This window comes from Staurois parvus, unplaced genomic scaffold (assembly GCF_062004578.1).
Source record: "Staurois parvus isolate SC_StPar_1 unplaced genomic scaffold, SC_StPar_1.0 ptg000561l, whole genome shotgun sequence".
NCBI lineage: Eukaryota > Metazoa > Chordata > Amphibia > Anura > Ranidae > Staurois > Staurois parvus.
In genome coordinates this window covers 3,294,771-3,319,875 of record NW_028318357.1, presented here as the reverse complement: position 1 = coordinate 3,319,875, position 25,105 = coordinate 3,294,771, and the positions used below count along the sequence as shown (strand labels likewise).

At 41.2% G+C, this 25,105-nt stretch overlaps 1 protein-coding gene across 2 annotated transcripts in view; it reads left to right on the top strand.

Annotated features, from left to right (window-relative positions):
* ORC3 (origin recognition complex subunit 3) overlaps positions 1-8,865 on the top strand; it is a 117,548-nt gene extending 108,683 nt beyond the window's left edge. For both annotated transcript variants that reach the window (XM_089691312.1, XM_089691313.1), the window contains 2 exons: positions 5,931-6,004; positions 8,647-8,865. In XM_089691312.1, the coding sequence (XP_089547438.1) occupies positions 5,931-6,004; positions 8,647-8,752 (180 nt within the window). In that variant the 3' untranslated portion in view covers positions 8,753-8,865. The remainder of the gene's footprint in view (positions 1-5,930; positions 6,005-8,646) is intronic.
* Positions 8,866-25,105: the final 16,240 nt, after the last annotated feature.

Here is a 25,105-nt window from a genome sequence, read left to right as displayed (position 1 = left end):
TCATTTGTGTGCATGGGGAAACCTGAGAGTATCCGGTGGCAACAGTGTCCTTTGAAACCTCTTTGGGTGACCTGTGTCATCAGGTGGGTATGGTTCCCCAATTACCAAATGACACTATTGTGGGAACAGTTTTTCCAAAATTATGGAAATTCTGGGATTACGCAGAAACCCTATTAAGTGCTTCTTCCAAGCCTGAAGGTTCTCCTGGGGTAGGGGTGGGCAACTGTGGCCCTCCAGCTGTTGGTGAACTACAAGTCCCATCATGCCTCTGCCTTTGGGAGCCATGCTTGTAACTGTCAGTTTTGCAATGCTTCATTGGGACTTGTAGTTCTACAACAGCTGGAGGGCCACAGTTGCCCACCCCTGTCCTAGGGAATCCTCTGAGTATGAGGATTCTCCTGAGTTTCCCTTGTCAGCATTATCAGGGGAAACAAGGCCTAGGGAGGAGCCTGCAACCTCAGATGTGGAACAGCATCCCCTAGTGTTTGATGATCTAGAAGTACACAGAGAAAATTTTGCCACTGAACAATTGAAGGACCCCACATTACTAAGGGCAAGGGAGAATGTAGTGAAAATAGATGGGGAATTGGTGAACCCCAGCGAGAGACTTTCTCATACTTCATGAAAAGGGACATATTATACTGGGTGTTACAGAGGGCAGAGGACACCGTTGATCAACTGGTGGTGCCCAAACCTTACTGCAAGTTGGTCTTAGAGCTGGCCCATGGCCACATTCTTGGGGAATATTTAAGAGCAGAAAAGAAAGAATCATACAGGTTCTATTGGCCTGGGATCACTATGGAGGTGGAAATGTACTGTTCTTCCTGTCCAGTGTGTCCGATTTGTGCAGCAATGCCACATTTTTGTAGTCCTTTGGTTACCCTGCCCATCATTGAGGTCCCTTTTAAGCGGATCGCCATGGATTTGTTTGGCCCTTGCTAACGTCCGCTAGAAGGCACCAACACATCTTGGCGATAATGGACTTTGCCACCCGTTACCAGAAGCGATTCCTCTTTGATAGACCTGTGCCAAAACAATTTCCAAAGAGCTATTTCAGGTTTTCAGCCATGTGGGCATTCCTAAAGAAGTACTAACCGACCAGGACACCCCGTTTATGTTCAGAGTAACTAAAGAGCTTTGCAAACTTCTTAAGCTGACACAGTTACAATGCTCAGCATAAATGAGTACGAAAACCATTACTATCCTTTCATAATCAACATTTTCTATGGTACACTATCCTACAAAATACTCCCACAAATGTAGGCCATTGATTGCAAACTACGGTAGATTTCTTAATTTGCACACACACACAAGTATTCTCCCTAACAAATTAATTTAACACCATGTTGCAAAAATGAATACACCCCACTGAAAGTCCTAGGAGCAAAGCTAAATTTTAGACCACAAAATCCTAATTAACAAGAATTCAAATACAGGTGAGTCTAATTATTCAATAAACAGGTATCCAGCAGACATTTGATTATTAAGGGGCGTTACTTAACAAAGAAAACCCTTTCTCATTTCATGCTGTCAGCAATGGCACCATATGGAAGAAAACTGTCACAAGGCTTGAAAAAGAAAATAATTTCTTTACACAAGAAAGATGAAGGCTACAAGAAGATTAGCAAAGCTTTACTTATCAGTCAGAATACTGTAGAAAAAGTGATACAAAAATTTAACAAATATGGAACTGCAACCATCTCACAGAGACATCCAGGCCGTCCACCAAAGTTAACACCTCAACAGGAGCGTCTTATGATGAGAAGGGTTGAAGAAAATCGTAATGCAAGTTCACTGTAGTTAGCTAAATAAGTAGAAAGCCAAAGTGCGGTGTTTACCAACATAATACACTGTAGAGGAATGGCATGCATGGGTGTCGTCCATGAAGGAAGCCTCTCCTAAAGCCTATGCACAAAAAAGCCCACCTAGAATTTGCCAGGGCCCATGCTGAAAAAAAAAGGCTACTGGGACTCTGGAGTGATGAGATCAAGATAAATGTTCTCAAAACTGATGGCTTCAAAACTTTTTGGTGTTGCAAAAGTGAGGAGTAGAAAGAAAAATGCATGGTGCCTACAGTGAAACATGGTGGTGGCAGTGTCTTTCTGTGGTGCTGCATAAGTGCTGCTGGTGTTGTGGAGCTGCATTTTATTGATGGCATCTTGAATTCACAGATGTGCTGCTCTATATTGAAAGAGAAGATGCTACCATTACTCCATGCCCTTGGTCATCGTGCACTTTTCCAACATGACAATGGTCCAAAACACACATCTAGGGCCACTGTTGCATTTCTGAAGAACAGAGTGAAAGTGATTCAGTGGCCAAGAATGTCTCCTGATCTGAACCCAATCAAACACCTATGGGGAATTCTAAAGAGACAAGTTGAGCATCACTCTCTATCCACCATCCAGGCTCTAAACAAGGTCGTTCTTGAAGAATGGAACAAGATAGATGTTGCAATATGTCTCCAACTTGTTTATTCCATGTCTAGAAGACTTGGTGCTGTCTTCACAAATCATGGCGGTCATACAAAATACTAGATATAGTAGTTTTTGTTGTGAGGTGTATTCATTTTTGCATCAACTAATTTGAAAAACTGAAGATTTTATAATCGAAGTTATATTATTAACCTTACTTTCGTGTAATAAACTAATCAAATGTTTTATAAAGCTCAGTTTTGTCAAAAGTTTGGAAATTGTTCTTGTGTTGAATTGAGATATTGATTAAAATCTTACTTTTCAAAAGGGGGGTACTCATTTATGCTGAGCACTGTACGTACTTCAGTGTATCACCCTCAAACAGATGGGCTGGTTGAAAGATTTAACAAACTGTTAAAACAAATGTTGAGGAAAGTGGTGGATAAACATGGAAAGAATTGGAATTATCTACTCCCTAATTTGATGTTTGCTATCGGGGAGGTTATACAATCACTCACAGGGTTCTCTCCTTTTGAGATACTGTATGGGAGGCAACCATGGGGCCAATTGGACATTGCCAGGGAAACATGGGAGAGTGAGAGTTCCCCTCATAGAAGTGGTAACGTTGCACAAATGCAAGATTGAATTGCGCAAGTCATGCCTATTGTGAAGCAACATTTGGCTCAGCAGAGGATTTACAATCTGTTTTATTTCGCCTGGTGATAGGGCATTGGTGTTGGTCCCCACAGTTGAAAGCAAATTCCTAGCCAAATGGTAGGGCTCGTATGAAGTGTTGGAAAAAATGGGTGACGTGAATTATACTTTTTGCCAACCATGAAGACGAAAACCTGAACTGGTATATCATCTGAATTTGATAAAATCATGGAAGAATAGAGAATGCTTAGTTGCTGAGACTACCCTGCTTCCTGCTTCTCTTAACTTGGTAATCCCAAAAGTCAGGATAGAAGAGACTTTGTCAAAAACTCAGCAACAGGAAGCTAGAGACTTGGTGCTCCACAATAAAGAAAAATTCTGGGATTGAGCATGATATTTATTACCCCACCAGGGGAAAGGGTCAAGTTGAAACCCTGTTGTCTTCCAGAAGCCAGGTGAGAGGCAATTCACAAAGAAATAAAAATGCATGCTTGAACTGAGGGTTACAGAGGAGTCAAATAGGTATTGGTCCAGTCCTATTGTGTTAGTGCCCAAACCAGATGAAAGTTGTCAGTTTTGCAGTGACTTTCACCAACTGAATAAAATCACTAAGTTTGACACTAATCCCATGCCATGCATAGACAAACTGAATAATCACCTAGTAACAGCCTCGTATATGACGACGTTGTATCAGACCAAAGGGTATTAGCAGATTCCTCTCTTGGAATCAGCCAAGGAAAATAACGCATTTGTAACTCCAGAGGGGTCTTTCCAGTATTGGAGGATGCCTTTTGGGTTGCAGAATGCTCTGGCAACATTTCAACAGGTGATAGATAAGACCCTTAAACCCCATCAAGCCTATGCTGTTGCATAGTTAGATGACCTGGTTATCTTGTATAAATCCTGTATAATAATCTATAGTGAGCATTGAGACTCACATTTACTAAAGGTTCAGGCTGTGTTAGATTCTATCTGGGATCTGTCCGGTTTAAAGCCAATCCAAATAAAATGTACCATTGGGCTAGAGGAGGCCATGTATCTGGGATATACCATTGGTGGAGGTCTAATAAAGCCCTAGGTAAGCAAAGTTGAGGCTATTCAAAGTTGGTCACACCCCACCAACAAGAAACAGATTCAAGCGTTTTTGGGATTTGCTGGTTATTATCAGTGCTTTATTCCCCATTTTGCCTCACAGGCTGCTCCCTTGACTAATGTGACAGATTGAAGGAGACTGTCATGGTCAAGTGGACCCCTGAAGTAGAAGTAGCTTTTGTGTCATTAAAACAGGCCTTGTGTAGTCAGCCAGGGTTGTACTCTCCTGACTTCTCAAGGGACTTTGTGACCTGGACAGATGCGTCAGACGTTGATTTGGGAGCTGTATTGTCTTAGGTTTTCAGTGGAGAAGAACACCCCATGAAAAAAACTATGCCACCATTGAAAAAGAATGTTTAGCAATAAACCGGATTCTCTCTGGTACTATCTCTTGGGTAGACAATTTGAATTGATAACGGGTAACATTACTGGTGACATAAAAGTGGGTGACACAAAACAGAGACCAATAAGAGGGTGCATAAGTGGTTTCTGGCCCTTCGAGAATTCAGTTTTCCCGCCTCATTGTTAGAATGGGGAATGCAGTCCCCGAGTTCATGTGTGTCTGGCAACCTGTGTTCCAACCCTAAGGTTGAAACAAGATGGGAAGGGGAGGGGGGGTTAGGTGACAGGAAGCCAGGATGGAAGTTATATTTGTCCCAGGTTTAAGCAATACACAGATTTCTTTTACTTTTTGTGCTGTGCGGTGAGCCTATTTGGCTCACTGAGGGGTTAATTAGCTCAGGTGAAGCAGGTTGAGCACTCTGACCTCTATAAAACTCCCAGGCTGCTTATGGAGGATGCTCCATCCTGGAACCAGATTTCTGTGCAGTACAGACTGGAGTCCAGCCATTTACTTGTATGGTGAGATTAAGTCTTTGTGACTGTGAATTCTGGCATATTCTGTGTGCAAGCCAAGTGTCTGGGCAGCAGTAGGCTGTTTCAGAACAAGTAGTTCGGTTCCTGTGTTTGCAGTTAGACGCCCAATGTGGTAAGGATTTATTTTGTTGTTTTTTTTAATTATTATTTTGCTGTTTTGATACCTGCACTTTGTGATCACAGACTTTATAACCACAATTGTGTTTCACCAAGATCATACGGTCTTGCGGTGCCTTTTTCACCCTGTTGTGACTCGTCCAGGGAGTCAGCCCACTACTGAGCTATTTTCTCACAAGTGCATATAGTAAAGAATCACCCTCCTTTAAAATAATTACATTTTGTTGCTTTGCTGCCTGAAATGAAGACACACAGTTTTTGTTTTATCCAGCTGTATTTACTCAGTGCAACATATAACATCCAAGTGAAAGATAGAACACCAACATGTCAGAAAAAAATACTTCCAAATGATATTCACCCAGTCATCAACTGCTGCACTTTGCAGTAGAACTGGAGCAATATCTATGTTAAAATCCGAATAACTTACATTTATAACATAAGAGGTGCTAACGCATTGTGACCACATTATTCACCTTTAACACCCTCTGTGTTATAAATATGTAAGCTTGAGCACAGATGTTTATTCATTTCTACGGCAGTATCTCAGGAATGAGTGGACTGACCTATCTGGTTGAGCAGTGTGGCAGAGATATACAGTATGAATCAGAAAACTGGATGAACAGAATTAAAAATCTTTGACAATTAAGAGATCACATATGTATACTTAGCTGTCTATTTGGAGTTCTTTAAATAGTTCTTTGTTGTGGTATACTTGATAACCTCATGTAATAAACTGTTTTTATGACATTTATTTTATTTTCATGCATGTCCTTTCAGGCATTTGCAACAGTTGTCAACACTAATGATGACAGTGACATGGATTCCCTACAGCCAGTGGATGAAATGACTCAGTATCCTTTTATTTGCCTGTGTAAGGTAAATAGAATGTGGAAGCAGCAGCTGAACATGTAGAAATGCTGCACGTGCAGTGACTTGTCCTCAGCTCAAAATTTGGATGCATTTCTTTCAGCTCATTAATAACAAGAACAGTCTTTAAATCCTCTTTTCCCAGATCGGCTGTCACATCTAATAAATCATGTGTAGTCTTGGCTGAACAAGCAAAGTATATTGTATTTCAAAGTGGCATAGCTGTGGAGGATATTAAAAGAGACATGACAAAGAGTTAGGCAAAGTCCAGTTGAAGTGTATCCATGGTAGTCAAAATGTACTATAATATTCAGTGTTTAATTCTTAAGGATCTACTCATGCATTTAATTTCTCCTTAAAGTGGAACAGAACTCAAAAAGTGAGGATTAGCTATGTTATTGGAAATATCTGGAAGTGTTATTTGTGCCTAATCAGTACCCTGAAAATGTACCTTTTTGTCTTGAATTCCTTCTGAATAGCAGCGAGCTCCTGGTATGTGAGTTTACTTAGGCACGCTTGTGCTTACATCATCATAGCTGTACATCTGCAGTGTGAACCTAAAGCACTGCTGTCTCTGACTGCTGGTCTCAGGCGCTTTGGAATGAGATTTAGGGCTCATTCAAACTAGGAGGTGCATCCAAACCTGTGCACTTCATTACACGGTTTCACACGTCATGTTTTAGGCCAGATCATTAATTTTGTTGGATGTGTGTGAAATGTGCAAAAGAGGTGCTGGCATAATATTTTTAAATCACCCCTTACCTAAGCACATGGCACTGCAGTGCTGTGTGGTTCGGTGCACATGCATGTGTGTGCATTTGCTAAATGCATGGGGTTGCAGTTCAGATTGTACGCATCTGCAAAAGGCAGCATGTTTTCCTGCACTGCAAAAAAAAGTGCAATTTTGCACGCATTCCTACACCATACATTGTGTGAACATCCTTCACAAAGGATCACCCCTTTGTGTCAGTATTTTGTTGAACAACCTTTTGCTTTAATTACAGCCTTTAGTCTGTTGGGATATGTCTCTCTACTAACTGCACATCTAGACTTTCCAATATTTGCCCACTCTTTGCACAACTGCTCAAGTTCAGTTAAATTTGATGGTGACCACTTGTGGACTGCAGTCTTAAAGTCATTCCACAGATTTTTAATAGGGGTTAAGTCAGAGCTGTGACTAGGCCATGCAAGAACAATCACCTTTTTCTCCTTCAACCACTGTTTGGTCATTTTGCTGTGTGCTTTGGGTCATTGCCATGTTGGAAGGTAAACCTTCTTCCCACTGACAACTTTCTGGCAGAGGGCAGCATATTTTTTTCAAGAATTTGACAATATTTTGCCCAACCCATTGTTTCTTCTATCCTGACAAGTGCTTCAGTCCTTGCTGCAGATAAACAACCACATACCAGGATATCACCACCTCCATACTTTTCTGTAGTTATGGTGTTATTTGGATGGTGAGCTGTATTGGATTTCTGCCAGACATATCGAATAGTGTTGAGGCCATATATATACATTTTAGTCTCATCTGACCATAACACCTTTTTCCATGTGGCCTCAGAAACTTCAGGGTTGCGGTTTGGCAAAACTCAGTCATGACTGTATATGGCCTTTCTTGAGGCATGGCTTTCTTTCTGGTAATCCTTCCATACAAGTCACATTTGTGAAGAATTTGTAATATTGTTGCCACATGCACACAATGACCACTCTTTGTCATAAGTTCCTGCAACATCAGAGTTGCTGTAGACATCTTGGTAGCCTCTCTTTCACCCAGTTTGGAGCAATGAGGGAGGGTCTATGTTGTACCAAATACCTTACACTTCTTAATAGACTTAATCGTGATTTTAGGCATTGATAAAGCCTTTGAAATGTTTTTGTATCCATCTCCTGACATGTCTGCCCACAACTTTATCCTGGAGATCTTTTGACAGTGCTTTGCCACTTTTAGGGACTGGAATGCTCCAGAAAGCTCTGTTTATGCTGAGCTAATCAAAATGACTGCAGCTGATCACAGTTGAAAGTCAAATGGCTTTCTGTGCAATTGAGAAGGTGATTAGCTACACCTGATTGAGTTTACAAGTCCCTTTTCAGAGGAGGGCAATCCTTTTTCCAACTCTGTGATTCTGTTTTTGAATTAAAAAAAAAATTTTGATATGTTGGTGTAATATCTTTCACTTAGATATTCTAAGTTGCACTGAGTAAATACAGCTGGATACAAGGATAAAACAAAAACTGTGTCTGTCTTCATTGCTAAACGTGATTATTGTAAAGGTGGCGATTCTTTTCTATACCCACTGTGTATATGTATGTATGTGTATATGTGTGTGTGTATGTATATATATATATGTATATGTGTGTATGTATGTATGTATGTATGTATGTATGTGTGTATATATATATGTATATATATATATTTGTTTTTTTTTCCCATCACAAATATTTTGTGAATGCATATAAACCCTGCCAGAGTCCTGGATGATGTTAATACTATATAAATCAATAACAAGGTTACTCCACAATATGTTACTCGGTCATGTGAGGTATTTCACAAAGAAAAAAGCAAACAGGCAAATTTTTAACAGGTTGGCTCCAGAACATAAAATTCCTTAACCGATTTTTTTTCCAGTGCTCGTTTTATCAGGGCTGTCTCAGAGTTGGAACTCCTAGGCTTTGTAAAGCCCTCAAAACAGAAGACTGATCATGTGGCACGTTTGACATGGGGCGGATGTTAACACCCAAGGGTTGTTTAATTTTTTTGTTGAAAGTAAAGAATATCTGCATTTTGTTAAAATATATTAATTGTACTGCTTGTGTGCCACATGCCAAATAAAATGTAATAACATTATGCTGTTGTCATGGTTATTTTAGGCATCGTGCTCAATTCTTATTTAAATGGGTATGCATTCCCAGTTTATGCAACCTCTATTGAACAGTGTATATAGTGCACTTTAATGGGGTAGCTGCTGGAATACATTCAGTTTCTCAGAATTGGCATGTTTTATTTTTGGCATGAGTAGAAAAGTCCAATAAAAGAAGACGGCTTTTACTACATGTATCACACCAAGAAAGACACTTCTTATACCTGTAATATACCATAATTTTAACCTTTTCCACAGTTTTGTATTTTTTTTATTTTAAATTTGGTCTGCAGTAGAACTGTGCTTTGTGGTGTCACCACAGGCTGTGCTTTATTCATGTCAAAGCAGAGATAAGGGTAGAGGTACTATACTGGAACTGCTGGTATGTGTCATATACTCCATTCCAGCTAGCCAAACCCAGCTTACAATGGATTACACAATTAATAAAATTAGTGTCAGAGATAAACACTAGGCAGGGGTTGAAATGTCTAATAAATGAAAGTGGAAAGACCTAATGTATTACCAAAAATGAAAATGTATTTTTTTAAAAATGCCAGAAATATACTCACAAAGAGCCAAACAGCAAAAAGTGTTAAAGCAAAACCCAAGTGACAATCAGGTTGAGATGTGAAAATGTTGCCCAGAACTAGGAATCACTTATAGACATACATGTTGATGTATTTTGAGGCATGATGCCTCTTCTTCAGAGCATAGTTCATCTGTTGCTTTTGCGCCCATTTAAATATACTAGGAATAATACCACATCATAAAATACACTGGTATTATTTCTAGTGTATTAAATGGGGTCGTGGTCAACAGACAAACTATGCTCTGAGGAAGCGGGTTCATCCCTTGAAACGCGTCATCATGTGCATCTAAGTGATGCCTAGGGTTCTGTGCAACATTTCCACATCCTGACCTGATTGTCACTTGGGCTTGATTTATTCAGTTCTTTTAGCTATTTGGCTGTTTGTTAGTATGTTTCTGGCATTTTATTTGCGGATTCTGCAGAATTTTATTACCAGAAATAATGTCAGTATTTTTATTATGATTTTACAGCAGTATTACACTATTTACAGTATTCTAATGGTACATCATACTGAACGTTAGCCACTTAGAGACAATTAAGTCAATTATAATGATTGCGGAACATTCAGTTTTTCTTGTTCAATATATTTTTATTGAAATTTATAATGCAAAATGGGAAACGTAACCATCACTTGCACATATAATGTTCACACAACATCCCAAGATTGACAGGGCCGTAGCTTGGTAAAGAAGGTCCAAGAAATGAATGCTCTAAATATTAAAGCAAACGTGTTTATCAAGAAATGTTAACTAAATAGCTTGGTCAAAATGAAGAAGTCAAGATACCGTGAGTCAACAGGTAAATATTTTGATGTATCAAACAGCATTTGTTTCTTTATAATAAGTTTTCATTTGGTAATGCACTTGGCCAGAGCTCAACAAACCCCATGCGCCAGGTCACCATGGCGACTAGAAATTGTGTCCTGGTGCCAGGGGTCTGTCAGCAGTCTGCTGGCAGGCATTGGAACACCGCTTCAATGATCCAGGGCTATCCCTGTGGCTTAATCTCCTAGCTTAGCTGTGATTGGCTGGAGAGGGAGAACACAGAGCGGCGCGCATAGCCACCTCCTCCCCTCTGTCCAATCCCTGGCCGGCGAACTGTGCAAAGTGTATCAGCCCCGCCCTCTCTCTCTGGCAGGCAGTGATGGCGGCTCCAGGGATGTGTTCTGGGGTCCCAGCAGTGCGGTGGTGAAGGTTCACCCGGTCCTGGTCTCCATAGTGGGCAGCTATGAGCGGAAGAACAAGGGGCTGGCCAGGGTAAGCGGGACTCTGCTGGGGGAGGGGAGACCATCATCTGAGCACATGTGTCTGGCAGGGGACCTCACTGATTATATATGGGGCCCCTGTAGTGTACCTATAGGGGGGCCACACTGTTCCTCTGCTCTTATCACATATTTCTTGGGGGGGGGCAACATTGAGCCTGTGTGGGACCTCTGTGTTGTGCTAATCGTATGGAGGGGCCCCTGTACTGTTCTGATCATATGTGCTGTGTGGTTTGGGGGGGGAATTTTGCTGTGTGAAATGTTGGGAGGCTGAATTGTGATATGAGGGGCTGTACTTTGTGGTATGGCGGGGCGGGAGTTATACTGCGTGATATTGGGAGGGGGGAACTGTACTTCGTGATATGGGGGGGCTGTGCTGCAGGGCTCAACAAATCCTAGGTCGCCATGAAGAATTGCATCCTGGTGCCTGGGCTTTTGTCAGTCGTCGGCTGTGAGACACCACAACGCCGCTTTACTGATCCAGGGATTTGAAATCTCTAAGGCTTAATCTCCTATCCGTACCTCTCAGCGTACAGACAAGAGGCATTATAATTGGTCAGCACATCACATGGACAGCACTGACCAACAGAATCCATATATCCTGTCCTGCCAGTGCTAGTAGGAGAAGAGAGAAAGCTACTGGGTTATAAAATCCCTGAACCAGTGAAGGAGCGTCCCGGTGTCTTTCCTTTCGTTTCATTTGTTCTTTCAAAAAATTGTCTCCTAACTTTTTTAGCTGCCTCCTAGATTCAAAGCAAATTTGTCAAGACCTGCACTAGTCCACCCTCTTGTTATTGTGTTGGTCTCCATCAGAAGCCTTTGTCACAGGCTCACAATACAAAAAAAAACAGCTGGAAGACAGAAAAAGAGCATTGCTACCCTATAACAAAGTGCTACAGATTTAAAAACATTGAAAATGGCTTTTGAAATTAAATTAACATGTTAAAGCCTATGTGCGATTTTAGTGCCTTGGTTTACATACCTTTGACCAACCTCCCTAAATCTGAAGGGCGTTGTACACTTTCAAATGTTTTGGTTTTTTAACTAGGTATTAGTGTAGTTATATTTTATTTGTATGCTTGACCTTTTAAGCACATGTTGTGGTTGCATGTTCATGTATTGCTTGAGCTAGCTTGTCTCTATGTGTAAAAGGAACTAGATAACTTCTTGTACTGGGTCACGCAGCATGCAATGCGTGCTTCGTCATCCTCTGTGTTGCATCATAAATGTGAGATTGCTAAAGTGATAAAATACATCATGTTCCACCCGCATGACTGAGCTCTCTGTATGTCTGAATGGTCTGCCCGCGTGCGTCTGTGTTGGATCTAATTACTGTGCAGCTCCCACCTGCACTAGTGCTAGACTGATAGAACCAAGTATTGCGGAATATGTAGTTTCTTCAAAGGATCATGATCACACCGATCTTGGTGAGATCATGATGTAAAGGCAGAGGAGATATCTAGTCTAATAGACCCCAGCAAATTTCTCAGAAAATATCTGTCAATGCGGTTGCACCATGCATGTGAACTATTGCCACGAATGTCAGATTGAGGGCAGCAGATCTAGCACTAGAACTCCTGTGTAGATCTAAATGGTGGCTTTTAAACCGTAGCCAATGGATATTAAAAATGTATGCAGCTTGTTGCCATTGCACTGGGCATGTGCAGTCATGTTTGGTATCTATTTACTCAACATACCATCATCTTTTATATTTTACCAAACAATTGTCCAATATTTTAAGTTTTTGTGCATTAAAAGTAAAAATTTTTTTTTTTCAAAATAAATTGGCTTTTGAAAAATCGCTGCATGAGTACCATGTGACATAAAAAATTGCATCACCCACCATTTTATTCATTAGGGTGTCTGAATCCCCAAACATTATATATTTTTTTTAAAGCAATGTAATTTCCTAGCAAAAAATGCTGACTTTTTTTTTCATGTGAACAAAGTGTCAGAAAAGGCTTGGTCTTCAGGTGGTTAGAAGAGTGAGTGATGTGCGGCATAAACTTCTAATGCTGGGTATAAAATGCCCCCACCTCCCAAATGACCCCTTTTTGGAAAGTAGACACCCCAAACTATTTGTTGAGAGGCATGTTGAGTCAATAGAAGAAAAGTAATGAGAAGTGTAGATGTGTAATGAGGAAATAAAGCCCTATAAAAGCCTGAAGGTGCTTATTGGATTTTGGGCTACTGTATGTGGCTAGCCTTCCAAAACGTCTCTCACATGTGGTACCCCCATACTCAGTAGAAGTAGCAGAATATATTTTGGGGTGTAATTCCACATATACCCATGGCTTGTGTGAGCAATATATCATTTAAGTGACAATTTTGTGTAAAAAAACAAACATTTTTTTGTCATTTTCCAAAAACTTGTGGGAAAGAAAAATAAAGCTTCCATGGACTCAAAATGCCTTTCAGCAGATAACTTAGGGTGTCTAATTTCTGAAAAGGGGTCATTTGAAGGTGTTTGTACTGCCCTGTAATTTTAGCACCTCAGGAAATATGATAGGCAGTCAGAAAAATTCCAGTATCTATATCATGGTTTGTGTAAAATATATATTGTCTACAAACTAAGTAATATACAGTTGTTGGGATTTTTTTTATCAAAATATAGGTTTTCAAAATTTTCTGGTCTTTTTTATTTTTTATAGTGCAACATAAAAAACCCAGAGGTGTCAAATACCACCAAAAGAAAGCTCTATTTGTGTGAAAAAAGGACATTAATTTCATTTATGTACAGTATTGCATGACTGCGCAATTGTCAGATAAACTAGTGCAGCGTCTTATAGCAAAAAATGGCGAAAATTTCAATAAACATACTATAGTTTGTAAATGCTTTATTTTTCACACAAACCAATTAATCTACACTTATTGGGATTTTTTTTCCCCAAAGACGTAGCAGAATACATTTTGGCCTAAATGTATGACTAACTTTGAGTTTGCTATTTATTTTCTATAACCAAAATTAAAAAATATTGGGGTTTTTTTTCAAAACTTTCGTTATTTTTTTGTTTATAGTGCAAAAAATAAAAAACCCAGAGATTATCAAATACCACCACAAGAAAGCTCTATTTGTGTTAAATTACACAAATTTGGTTTGGGTAACGAAATGACCATGCAATTACCAGTTGAAATAGCACAGTGATGTAACGCAAAAAATGGCCTGGTCAGGAAGGGGGGGGGGTGTAAATCCTCTGGAGCGCAAGCAGTTATTGTCTGATTGGAATTCTGTATAATTGATATAATAAAATAAATATAGGTTAAAAGAAACAAAAATATTTATAATATCATAGCTATAAATACTACCCCAACCATACCAGTGCTAATAATATATCACTAAATGTGATGAAAGCTTTGGCACCTGTATACAAGCAGCAAGATGAAATGATCCAAGCTGTTGGTACAGCTCTGAAAGGGCTTCATACAAACGTTAAAGGAAACCTGTACTGAGATTTCTGGCAGACCTATTTACCTAGCTGTCTCTGACCTCAATCAATGACTGGGAACATGTAAAAATTAAATGTGCCTGCTTATTCCAAATTAGTGATTCAAGGTACTGAAGGCTTTGGAAAAGCATGATGGGCAACTGTCATTTTAAAAAACAGGCGCTCAGCAATGGGCACCTCCATATATTCTTGAAACAAGTTTCATTTTAAATGGGTAATATACAGTAAATATCCCACAATACCAGATAAAAGGTTTATTACATTAAAAAAAATGTAATGTTCATCAATTTTAATCTCTGGGCAACTGGCATAGATTGTAGCAGAAAGAGTTAACACTGAGCTTAACATGATCCACTTGGGTTGAGTGTTGTACTGTGCCCTGGGATCTCTTACCATACAGTGTTAAGAAAGCATCTACCAGCTGCTGCTCATGCTTGCAAGAGCAATGAGAAACTTCAATCCATTCCTGCTTTCTGCTTTTTTTAACTTGGTTATCTCCAACCATCCAGTCCATGCCTATTACAAGCTGTCTGGGTTTCTTCCAAGGCCTTACCTCTTCAGCCTATGCAGTGGCAAGAAAAACTATGTGAACCCCATTGAATTAACTGGTTTTATGCTAATTTGCCATAAAATGTGATCTGATCCTCATCTAATGCTGAGTACACACTAGAAGTTTTTTTTTTTTCCCGTTCAACCCGACAGGCTGAACAAAAAAACACATATTGCCGTACTACACAAGTGATGTTTTTCCAGCATGCCCATTCGACAGAAGCCAGTCGTGAGACTGGCTTCTGTAGAACAAACAGCTGTACACGCAGATGAAAAGTTGTCTGGTTCCTGACACACCGACTGATTTTCAGCTCGTGTACAAGGCCTTTAGCCACAAAAATAGACAAGCATAATATGTTTAAAGCGGAGTTCCAGCTGATAAAAAAAAAAAAGTCAGCCGCTACAAAAACTGTAGCGGCTGACTTTTAAAATACAGCCACTGAACTGTCCCTCGGTCCAGCGGTGTCCTCACCACCGCTGGTTTCACTGGCCGTTTTCTCTGCCTGGCGCTGCCATTTTTAGTGTGGGCACCCAGTTGTGACAGGTTGTGGCTTCACAACCGGGTGCCCACTGCGCATGCACGAGAAGCGCTGCACTTTGTGAATGGCTCTGTAGTTATCTGGGACCCGTCACATGTCCCAGAAGACTACAAGGAGCGAGGAGGAGAAGAAAACTGCTTCCGATAGCCTAGGTGATCGAAGTGGGAGCGGGTACCTGTCAAGTTTGGGTACCCATTCCCACAGGTGCTAATCCTTAATGGGGAGAGGGGGACAAAGCATTAAAGCGGAACTTCCCCTTTTGGGTGGAGCTCCGCTTTAAGCTGATAAAACACAAATATGCTCCTTCAGCAGCAATGACTTCAAGCAAGTGCTTTCAGTAGTAGCTCTGGATCAGATTTGCACAACGTTCAGGAGGAATTTTACTCTTTACAAAATAGCTTTAGCTGAGACACATTTGTAGGATGTCTGTTGTAAATGAATCTCTATTAGAATTAAGGTCTGGGCACTGACTGGGCCACTCCAAAAGCTTATTTTCTTTTTCTGAAGCTGGTGTTGGATTCATTTTTATGTTTAGGGTCATTGTCCTGCTCTGACACCCAACGCCTACTAAGCTTCAGCTGGCAGACAGCCACCCTGATATCTTGTATGAAATTTTAGTAAACTTGGGAATTAATTTTCCTCTCGATGATAAGTGGTCCAGTCCCTGAGGCAGTGAAGCAAGCCCAAATCATGATGTTTCCTCTACCATAGTTTACCTTTGGGATGACGTTTTGATGTAGGTAAGCTGTGCCCTTTTTGCACCATACATAGTGCACTGCTGAGTATTCTTCCCGAACAATTCAACTTTTGTTTCATCAGTCTACAAGACAATTTCCCAGTAGTAGTGCGGTTTGAAAACTTCAGGCACATAGCAATGTTTTTTTTTTTTTTGGAGAGCAGCGCCTTCCTCCATGGTATTTTGCCACGGACACACTGCCTGTTCAAAGACTTATGGTAGACTCTTGAATAGGGATGTTTACCAGTTCCAGTGGTGTCTTCAAACCTTTAGCTGTTACTTGTGTGTTGTGCCTTGGCCATACATTAATATTTTTTTCCCCCCAATTCTCCCATCCACACATTCGAGGTGAATCACTCCTGCTGAGCTATTGTGTTCTGATGGCTGGGAGACTTCCCCGCTCTCAGAATACACTGATCAGTGCTGCCAGCTCTAGCTGGTGACACTTTTGGAAAAACTCAACAGGCTCTTTGTACAAAGTTTGACTGTTAGATGGACGTATGTAAAACCAGCCTGTCCATACATGGATCAAAATCTGGCCAGTTCCTGATGAGGTGGGACCAAATAAATCCATATATGGCCATCCTGTCAATTGATGGTTGTCTAAACACTTTGATATTGCATTTTATATCTTTCCAGCCTTATGCAGATCAACTAGATTGTATGTCTTCAGAGAGCTGCTTTTAGCAAGGGATGGTTTTTGTCAGCTGCTGCTTTTTACAAACAATCTAAATGTCTTTTGTCAATAAAAGTGGCTCTAAACCACACCGCCAAATTAATTTCATTAATTGGATTCCAGTTGTGCAAACTACTGACTCTGATTAACTTTCTTTGAAGTGAATATTCTAGGGGTTCACTTACTTTTTCCTCCAGCACTGAATGGTTAATAGGTGTGTTCAATAAAGAAACGAAAAATTAGAATTGTCTGTGTGTTATCAACTTAAGCACCTTGTGTTTGTCTATTGTGACTTAGATGATGATCAGACCTTATTTTATTACAAATTACTGAAGAAAACCACTTAATTCCAAGCGGTTCAAATACTTTTTCTAATCACTGTACATTAACAGGGCGATCACAATATATCTGATTCTAGACACAGCTTACAAAGCCCTGCTGTACCAGGCACCCCCACTCTCTACTAATGGCTCCAGTCCTGCTTGAAGTACAGTAGTGACAGTGCAGATGGCGGCAGCCAAGAGTCATTTTGACTTCTGCTCTTGGAGCTTTTTCCACCCTCAGAGTCCTCTTTAGCTTTATCAGGTGTAGCTGCATCCATTGCCCTTTAGGCTAAGGCCTTTTGCACAATCACGCAAGGCTTGGCCCAAATTGCCAACTCCAAACACAGTAGTATCAGCATGCTCTTGTGTCCTCTCCTGCAGATTTAATATCTGGTTTGGATGTGACCTTAGCAGCTTCCAAGCCTTCAGCTGCAGTGATTGTCTAAATCTGAGCTGTTCCAGACCTTGCCTGAGGAGTTTTACCCCTGAGAAGTTGCGGTCTGCTGCTATTACTACTGTTCCCAAATTGGACTCCTATTGATGCAGTGCGCACCACTCTGGAGAATCAGCCTCTTGCGCCTAACATTGCTGTATCCTGTTTGTTTTTTTTGCTCCCACAAGTGCTTATTAACAATCTCAATTCAGGCACTTTCAATCCTTTCCAGTCTGGGCCATTTTTCATCTTTGAGCACTGTAATAATTTGAATGACAGTTACTCAGGCATGCAAAACTGTACCGAAATTAAGTTATTTTTTGGGGGCAGATAGAGCGTTCATTTAATGGTATTTAATCACTTGCCAACCGCAGTATAGCTGAATGATGTCCAGTTCTGGGAGGGCGTCGTATGACATTCTCCCAGGACGCGCCCTTGGCACTCTCCCTGATAGCTGTGTCCTATGGACACAACTGATCACAGGATGAAGTAAAAGGCCAATCACAGCAGCGTTTTACAACATGATCAGCTGTGTGCAATGGAGCAGCAGATCACTGAGTAAATACAGTTGCTGATTATCGGCTGCACTTTCCTCACGCTGTCACAGTGCGAGGAAAGTACTGCTGATAACAGGCAAATGACACAGAGGACATCTGCACTGATCATCAGTACAGTCAGAACCCATCAGTGCTGACTATCAGTGCAGTCTCATCAATGCACATCAGTGATGGAGAAAAATTACCTACAGTATTTGCAAAATATCAAAGAAATTTTTTTTAGCCTTTTTGTTTATTGTGCAAAAAATAAAACACCCAGTGACGACTAAATACCACCAAAAGAAAGCTCTATTTGTGTGAAAGTTTTTTTCAAAAATTCATATGGGTACAATGTTGCATGATCGTGCAATTGTCATTCAAAGTGCAATAGCACTAAAAGCTGCCCTGGGCACAAAGGGGGTAAAAGTGCCCAGTAGGCAAGTGGTTAGTTGCCACTAAATTTTTAATTCTACACTAAATTAGCGGAAAAAAAATGTTGTAGTTTTTGATTTAAAATTTAGCACTTTTTTTCATTTAGACCAAAATAGAATTTGCTACAATTCTTTGGTAAAAAAAAAAAATACAAATCAGCGTACATTATTTAGTACATGTGAAAGTTATAGCGTCTACAAACAAATTTTATATATATATACATACATACATACATCTTTGAAAATTGATTAGTCCTGTTGTAGAGACTGCCTCTCTCATTTCTTGAGGTCCTAGAATGACAGGACAGTACAAATACTGCCAAATGACCCATTTTGAAAAGTAGACAGTCCGGGATCTTTAGTAAGAGGCATGGTCAATTTTTTAACGGTGCAATTTTTTGGGAAAAATTTTTTTTTTCTTTCCAAAGCTGTCATTTTAACAAGTTATTTCTCACATAGAGCATGGACGTACTTACAATTACACCCCAAAACACACTCTACTATACCCCCCGAGTATGAGACTTTTACACAACTTAGATGCATACTGGGGCCCAAAATCCAAGGAGAACCTTCAGGCGTTCCAGGGGCATAACTTTCACATCTAATTTCCTGACAACCTATCCATTTCCAGGACAATGGAAATACCCACAAAATGACCCCATTTTGGATAGCAAACACTCCAAGGAATTTTCTGTAAGACATGGAATCTTATAAAAATTTATTTTTTTTGCCACACAAAGTTGTCAATTAGTAAGATATTTCTAACACACATCATAGGCATACTTAGAAATGCAACTCCTCTCGAGTGTGGCCATACTGTCAGGAAAGGCTTGCTCATAGTACAAAGTTTCACAGTGCATCAGAATATGCATACGTAGACCAGAGACTATCTGGGCAGATGTGCACAGGCACTCGCACATATGGGTGCACACCTGTTACCAAGACCGGCGCCATACAGCCTATTTAAACAGTTGCTGCCCCTCCGGGTGGACATCATATGGCGTCCTTTCAGGCAAGCACAGTGCGCCTGCCTGCAGGGCCGCTCTGCCGCGATCTGTCACCGGCCGTGTTCATCAGACACGGCCGATGACAGGTCTGTGTACCAGCCCCGTTGCCAGTACCATGTGACCTGCTGTGTCCAATCACAGCAGATCATATGATAGTTGTATACAATGGATGGCTTCCTTTCATGCCACCCATTATATACAAGTGTGTCTAGCTGTGAATGGTCACAGCGATCACATGCCCAAGCTGGGCCAATCACAGCCCACCTGTGTCATGTGATTAGCCGTGGCCAAACCACAGGTAAGCACAAAAGAAAAAACCCTGAATGATTCGATGTCATTCAAGTAAATGCTTGCTTATAGCAAAGTAATTCTTTGCAATAAGCAAACTGTAAAAAAGAAAAAATACTGATCACTTCCCCAAAGTAGTACAATGTTTCTACGGTAACATATTTGGTCATAGTGCAACATGAAAAAAATATATATATCTTTTTTTCTTTTGTACTGTCACCAGTCAGTGTCCCTGATCACCACCATGCCAGTTATATGATGACGCTGTACTGCACTGGTGACAGTATCTAAAAAAAAAAAAAAATATAGCGAAAATAAAAAAAAATTACGTCAAACAACTCACCATGCCTCTTATGAAATACGTCAGACTGTCTACTTTGCAAAAAGTGATCATTTGTGGGATATCTGTACTGTTCCGACATTCTTGGACCTCAAGAAATTAGATTGGCTGTCAGTACTTCAGGATTGATCAATATTCAGATCTATCCCATAGTTTGTGAACTCTATAACTTTCCTACAAACTAAATAATACATCCTAATTTGGGTTATTTTCACCAAAGACATGTAGCAGAATACATCTTGGCCTAAATTTATGAAGAACAATTATTTATTTGCAAACTTTTATAACAAACAAAGAAAAATGTTTTTTTTTTCAAAATTTTTGGTTTTTTTTGTTAATTTAGCAAAAAATAAAAACCCCAGTGTTGATTAAATACCACCAAAAGAAAGCTCTAGTTGTGTGAAGAAAATTATAAAATTTTAGTTTGGGTAGTGTTACATGACCGTGCAATTGTCATTCAAAGTGTGAAAGCGCTGAAACCTGAAAATGGCTTGGGCAGGAAGGGGGTAAAAGTGCCCAGTATTGAAACGGTTAAACACAACTACTGCACTGGCTAATTGCTGTTTGATCTGCAGCTTGTGTGTTTATCCCGTTTCCAGTGCCTGACCCAGTTTGTGTCTGTTACCTGCCCTGCCCTTGGCTTAGCCAGCTTCTGCCTCCACAGTTGCTGACATTGGCCTGTGACTGGACTCCTCTCCTGCCTGCCGTTTATGCCAATCTGCCCGTCTGGCCCTGCATCCTGCTCTGTAGTCCAGTACACTCATCGGATATATCTGCCTGCTGTCAGCCTGTCTTCTGTGCCATCCACCTACCACCAGCTGGTCTGTTCCTGCCATCATTTCAGCAAAGTGACTGCTACTACCTATAGACTACCGAACTGATCACGGCATTCATACCTCACCGCTCTCTTATGGTTACTTTTCCACTATCGGTGACCCCGGAGCCAGACCTGTATGAGAGGCCTCCCTCTGCATGTCAGGCTCACTACCAAGTATGTGACAGATACCACATGTATGAGACTTTTTCACAGCCTAGCCACACAGGGGGGCCCAAAATCCAAGGAGCATCTTTAGGCTTTCTAGGGGCATAAGTTACATATCTAATTTCCTGACTACCCATCACATTTTTGGAGACCCTGGAGCACCATGACAGTGAAAACATTCATAAAATGACCACATTTTGTAGAGTAGATTCCCCAAGGTATTTTTAGGAGGCATGGTCTTTTGACCTGTCCCATCTTGGGTCTTAAAGCTCTGAATGCCTTCCTTCAAGTCTAGAGGTTCTGCATGGTATCCACCAAATCAGTCATCACCTCCTTTCACCAGGGAGACTTTAGGATCTCTGTGGACATCAAGGGTGCTCATCTTCATGTACCCATCTAGGCAATCTCAGTGGAAATGGGAGCAGGTACCCATTCCCCAAAAGGTGCCAATCTTTAACAGGGCACAGTAGGACCAGTCCTTAAAGTGGAACTTCACCTTTTTGGGTGGAGCTCCGCTTTAATGACTTCTTGTGTCTCTTAACTTCTTGCCGACCGCGCATAGCCGAATGACGGCTTCACCGCGGCCGGCCAGTTCTGAGTGGACGTCATATGACGTCCTCCCAGAACGCGCTCTCCTGCGTGCCCCAGGGGGCGCGCACCCGGCGATCTCCGTGATCGCTGTGTCTTACGGACACAGCTGATCACGTGATGTGGTGAAAGGCCGATCCCACCGGCCTTTTACCACGTGATCAGCGGTGTCCAATGACACGCTGATCACAGGGAAAGGCAAGTGCCGGTTCTCGGCTGCACTTTCCTCACGCTGTCAGATCGTGAGGAAAGTACTGCCGAGAACCGGCAGTTGTCAGAGCGGGGATCGGCACCGATCATCAGGGCACTGATGATCAGTGGCCTGATGATCGGTGCCCAGCAGTGACACCCGCAAGTTCCGCCCAGCAGTGCGCCCACTAGCCCCGCCCACCCGTTCCCAGCAGTGCCCCCACCTGTGCCCAGCAGTGCCCCCACCTGTGCCACTCTGCAGTGCCACCTACCTGTGCCCAGAAGTGCCACCTACATGTGCCCAGCAGTGCCACCCACCTGTGCCCACCCACCTGTGCCCACCAGTGCCACCCACCTGTGCCCACCCACCTGTGCTGCCCACCAGTGCCACCCACCAGTGCAGCCCAGCAGTGCTGCCAGTCAGTGCCACCAGTCAGTGCCCAGGGGTTGTGCCAGTCAGTGCCACCAGTCAGTGCCCAGAAGTGATGCCAGTGCCGTCTATCAGTACCCATCATCAGTGTCACCTATCAGTGCCGCCTATCAGTGCTGCATATCAGTGCTGCCTATCCGTGACCCCTAATTAGTGCTGTCTATCAGTGCCGCCTATCCGTGCCACCTCATTAGTACTGCCTATCAGTGCCCTTTAGTGCTGCCTATCAGTGCCCATCAGTGCCGCCTATCAGTGCCCATCAGTGCCGCCTCATCAACGCAAATCAGTGAAGGAGAAAAAATACCCGTTTGAAAAATTTTATAAAAGAAACAAATAAACTTTTTTTTTTTTCAAATTTTTTGCACATTTTTTAATTTATAGCGCAAAAAGTAAAGCGCCCAGTGGTGATTAAATACCACCAAAAGAAAGCTCGATTTGTGAGAAAAAAATGATCAAAATTTCATATGGGTACAATGTTGCATGACCGCGCAATTGTCAATCAAAGTGCGGCAGCGCTGAAAGCTGAAAATTGGCCTGGTAAGGAAGGGGGTATAAGTGCCTGGTAGGCAAGTGGTTAATGGACTAAAAGGAAAGTATTTTATTGCGAGTACAAAAATCATATCTTCCAGATTTTCTGCCATCAAATTTATTTAATTTCATTACCTTGAACTCTACAAATCTCTCTTACAGGGTTTTCCCCAAAACAAAAAAACTTTTCTGAAAGAAACATGGAAGCTGCCATTGATTTCGCTCAAGAAAGGCTTAGGGTCCTTTCACATGCGCATTCCGTATGTCTGTTTTTTCCTCCGTCCGTTTACAGATGAAAAACAAACGCCCATGTATTTCTATGGACAGCGAATTATCACCTGGTTACACCCATTAATGTCCGCATCCATTTTTTTTTTGAACGGAAGAAAACGCTAATTTTCTTCTGCAAAAAAAACTGAACTGACGAAAAATGGATGTTAATCGGACATACGGTCCGTTTTTGCATTAGTAAAAGGATGGAAAAAAAACAGATGAGAAACTGATCTCATCTGATCCGTTTTTTTCTTTGAAAAAAACCAAAAGTGACTGAACTGATGAAAAAAAAAAATGGAACACCTGTGTGAAAGGACCCTTACTTTCATTGTGATATGATGCTTAAAAAAAAGTAATCTAAACAGACTAAATAGTATATTCATATTTTTTCTTTTATATATTCCCAATTTTTCTGCCTTTGCAGCGCTTCCATGACATTAAGTGCCATTGCTTAGCTCAATGTTCATCCTCTGCTATATGTCATGTAATGTGTGGTGGAAAAACATTAAAGCCTGGGCACTTTGATAATTTTACATTTTAAAATCAAATTCTGCCATTTTGTTGAGATCTTGCTGCAATGTTATAATGCAAGCTTTTCATAATTCTGCATATTACATCTCCACCAAGAATGGCAGCATACTTTCTATTCCATCAATAAAAAGACTGAGTGCTGATCATTGTGATGCACCACCAACTATTGTTCCATTCCATTTAAAGTAATACTAAATGTACAAGGTTTAAAAGCAATTATCTCATCTGTGTATGTTTAAAGATCATGCCACTGTATTTAATGTAATATAGTAAAAAAAAAAAAAAGTCTGAGTACCTTATTCATCCACTTGACCCCCAGGCCAATTCTGACATTTCTCAGGTACATGTAAAAACCTGCACTTTTTGCAGGAAAATTACTTTGAATCCCCAAACATATTTTTTATGCAGAGACCCTGAAGAATAAAATGGTGTGTTCCAATTTTATTTGTCACACGATATTTGCACAGCAGTTTTTCTGCATGCCCCCCCACCCACAACCCCACCTCTAACCCCGACATTGTAACTGGCTATTTCCCATCCCTGTGCTGTACACACACAGCCTGAACATACACATCTGCTCAACTGTTACTGCTGATCAGTTATCCTTAGGCCCCATTCACACTCAGATTCTGCACGCGATTCAAAAATCACACTGCAATTGTGGCAAAATGCACCATGCATGTTTGAGGTGCCTTTAAGAAAGAATGAATGGCACCCAAACACTAGCTAGTAGAAGCTAGTTGCTCAAAAAGGAGCAAGAGCTTCTTTTCGGTGACAGCTTTGCCACATAATTCTAACACACAATTGCAGCAAAATTGCACTGCGTTTGAGGTGCCATTAATAAATGGCACCCAAACACGCACGGTGCATTCTGCTGCAACTGCAGTGCAGTTAGAATCATGGCGATTCTGCCCACGATTCAAAATCCACCAAAGTTACGCAGGAAGCTCGTGGTGACCATGACACCATTCAGCAAGGCAGAATGAGGCTCTTCATGTAGTAGCAAATCGTCCAGGTAACCGATCATGGCAATTCCCCGTTGTTTCAGCAAGGCAAGGACCAGGGCCAAACCCTTGGTAAATATTTCTTACAAGTATGTTCAGACCAAGCTTTTAGCCATAAAATCCTGTGCATATGCACAGATCAGAGATTCTTGAAACTGGGCCGAGATATACTGGGTGGTGGTGAAAGGGTTAAAAATACCACGACCTTGGTATTCACTGACTGCACAGCCTGCCTCTTACAGTGGAAGGAGGACCAATGTATCATTCAATGTACCACTGTACTGTTTACATTTCTGATCGATCTTCAAGTGGTTTAGTTGTTTGGATGGGCTCTGTACACTGTGACCTAATCGGGACAATGAAAGTTCCATTTACAATCATTAATGGGAACAGTGGGTGCCCAAAAGGTAGTTTATACACAGCGCTGCAGAAATGTCTACCACTGTGCTGTTCATAAAGGAACGGTGGTAGATAAGTGGTTAATGTGGTTTTCGAAAGAGGAAAAAAAACAAAAAACCTAAAAATCACAATAAAGTACATCTGAGAAA